A 2,111-nucleotide genomic window follows, 5' to 3' on the forward strand; every position below is an offset into this window, starting at 1 on the left:
TTCTTGAGTCAAGAACCGGTTGCATCGGTTCTCGGATCATCAGTACACTCAACCGAGAATCGTTTCTGTCTGACGCGTCCGAATTGAGAACCGATGAACTGATGATACTGCGCATGCGCGATTCAGCGTGAAGCCAACTGACTCACAGCATATCTGAACCGAAGTGATTCTTTTGGTGATTGATTCTGATTCTGTACTAGTAATGTTATGAGCGCGGGTATTTCGAGGGCTTGAATGAAGGGCAATCTGGCGAAACGTAAATTCATTTAATAACAAATACATTGCAATGGATTATGTTTAGTAAGTGGATCATGGTTTCTGCGCTGATGACACCTAATTTATTTACTTTATATCTTCAAGACTTAAATCCTCATATGCACATTATTGCTGTTACTGTATTTAGGTGTTGTTGCAAAACTCAAATGTAAACTTTTCATGATTATGAGGTTTTAACTGACTAAATTTGAATGTTTGATAGACGTGACGCCATTACGTCATCGCCAATGACGTCATTACGTTGAGCGTGAAAGAACCGATGAACCGGTTTTTTCAACCGGTTTATTGAATCGAACCGTCCGAAAGAACCGGTTCGCGGAAAAGAATCGAACTTCCCATCACTAGAAAATACATTCACCTTTTTCTTCTACACAATTCTGACCTAAAACTTCAAAGCCTGTAACGTTACCACTTAAGTGTTAAATCAGTTAACATAACTAACTTAAACGGAACAAAGTATTCTTACTGATATATTTTTACGATAGTAACATTATGAACTACTTAAAAGTATTGTTAAAATAATAAAGCATTCAACATCACAAAAACACTAACTGTAACTACAACATACACTTTTTAACTGCAACTCGGACCTCTTGAAGTGAGAGTGTGGGTGGCTCTTAAAAGAGCCGTTGGGTTTATTCTCGGATCTGAAGCGGTTTATCCACCGAAGCCGTACAAGGTGCGTCCCTGTCGTTTGAGCGCGTACACAACGTCCATGGCGGTGACGGTCTTTCTCTTGGCGTGCTCGGTGTAGGTGACGGCGTCGCGGATCACGTTCTCCAGGAACACCTTCAGCACACCGCGGGTCTCCTCGTAGATCAGACCGGAGATGCGCTTGACTCCGCCGCGGCGAGCTAGACGACGAATGGCGGGTTTGGTGATTCCCTGGATGTTATCGCGCAGCACCTTACGGTGACGCTTAGCGCCTCCTTTCCCGAGTCCTTTACCGCCTTTGCCTCTTCCAGACATAATGATGATAATCTCCCTTGATATTAAACGAAGATTAATGGCGCGTGCTGCCTGCGTTTTAAAGTTGTTTACAGACCTAACTGAAACCAGCTGCGCGTCACATGACCCCCCCCCAGTTCAAACAGGAAGGAATGCGGTTTAAAGCCAACCCTGATCTAAAATTATCCGAGCTTTGTATCGTATTTAAATCCATTCTTTATGAGTCTATTGACAAAAACTTATAAAATCAAATGTATATGTTTGCATTTGACTTGTTTTTGATTGTAGCTCATCGTCATTGTTGTTGTAGAGAGGCCCACTCCAGTATTTGAGCTGCAGAAACGCGCACTAAAGAAAGAGCTACAGACATCACAACATTAAATCGTTGGTACTCACTTCAGCCGCAAATAAACGTAATATAACAAATTATCTCTACTGACACATTAAACGCAAGATAGATTTATGAAAGTGATGTTGATCATCAGTGACGTGACATACAGCCAAGGTGACCCATACTCAGAATTCGTGCTCTGCATTTAACCCATCCAAAGTGTACACAAACCCGGAGCAGTGAACAGGCATTTATGGGGAGCAGTTGGGGTTCGGTGCCTTCCTCAAGGGCACCCAAGTCGTGGTATTGTCGGCCCGAGACTCGAACCCACAACTCTAAGGCTAGGAGTATTTTTTAACCACTACAGGCCACGACTTCCCCGTGAGGAAGTGAGAGGCGGTTTATTTGTTTAAAAAGATACTGTGTGGAATAAAATGCGTAATATTTGTGAAACATACATTACAAATAGGACAGTCTTTGGTTTTTTTTAACTATTGATAGAAACACAAATTGATTACTCGAACAGAATTACTCCTTCAGTGCGATGTCGTTGGCT

At 42.3% G+C, this 2,111-nt stretch overlaps 1 protein-coding gene across 1 annotated transcript; it reads right to left on the reverse strand.

Annotated features, from left to right (window-relative positions):
* Positions 1–910: 910 nt before the first annotated feature.
* LOC113096049 (histone H4) lies at positions 911–1,260 on the reverse strand. Its single transcript, XM_026261418.1, has one exon. It carries the CDS (start codon positions 1,243–1,245, stop codon positions 934–936), a length of 312 nt encoding a protein of 103 aa, XP_026117203.1. The 5' UTR covers positions 1,246–1,260; the 3' UTR covers positions 911–933.
* Between the last annotated feature and the right edge of the window lie 851 nt (positions 1,261–2,111).

This window comes from Carassius auratus, unplaced genomic scaffold (genome assembly GCF_003368295.1).
Source record: "Carassius auratus strain Wakin unplaced genomic scaffold, ASM336829v1 scaf_tig00215864, whole genome shotgun sequence".
Classification (NCBI taxonomy): domain Eukaryota; kingdom Metazoa; phylum Chordata; class Actinopteri; order Cypriniformes; family Cyprinidae; genus Carassius; species Carassius auratus.

Bases quoted from the DNA above. Each gene is read 5' to 3' on its own strand.
- LOC113096049 (XM_026261418.1), bottom strand. From the start codon at position 1,245: ATGTCTGGAAGAGGCAAAGGCGGTAAAGGACTCGGGAAAGGAGGCGCT.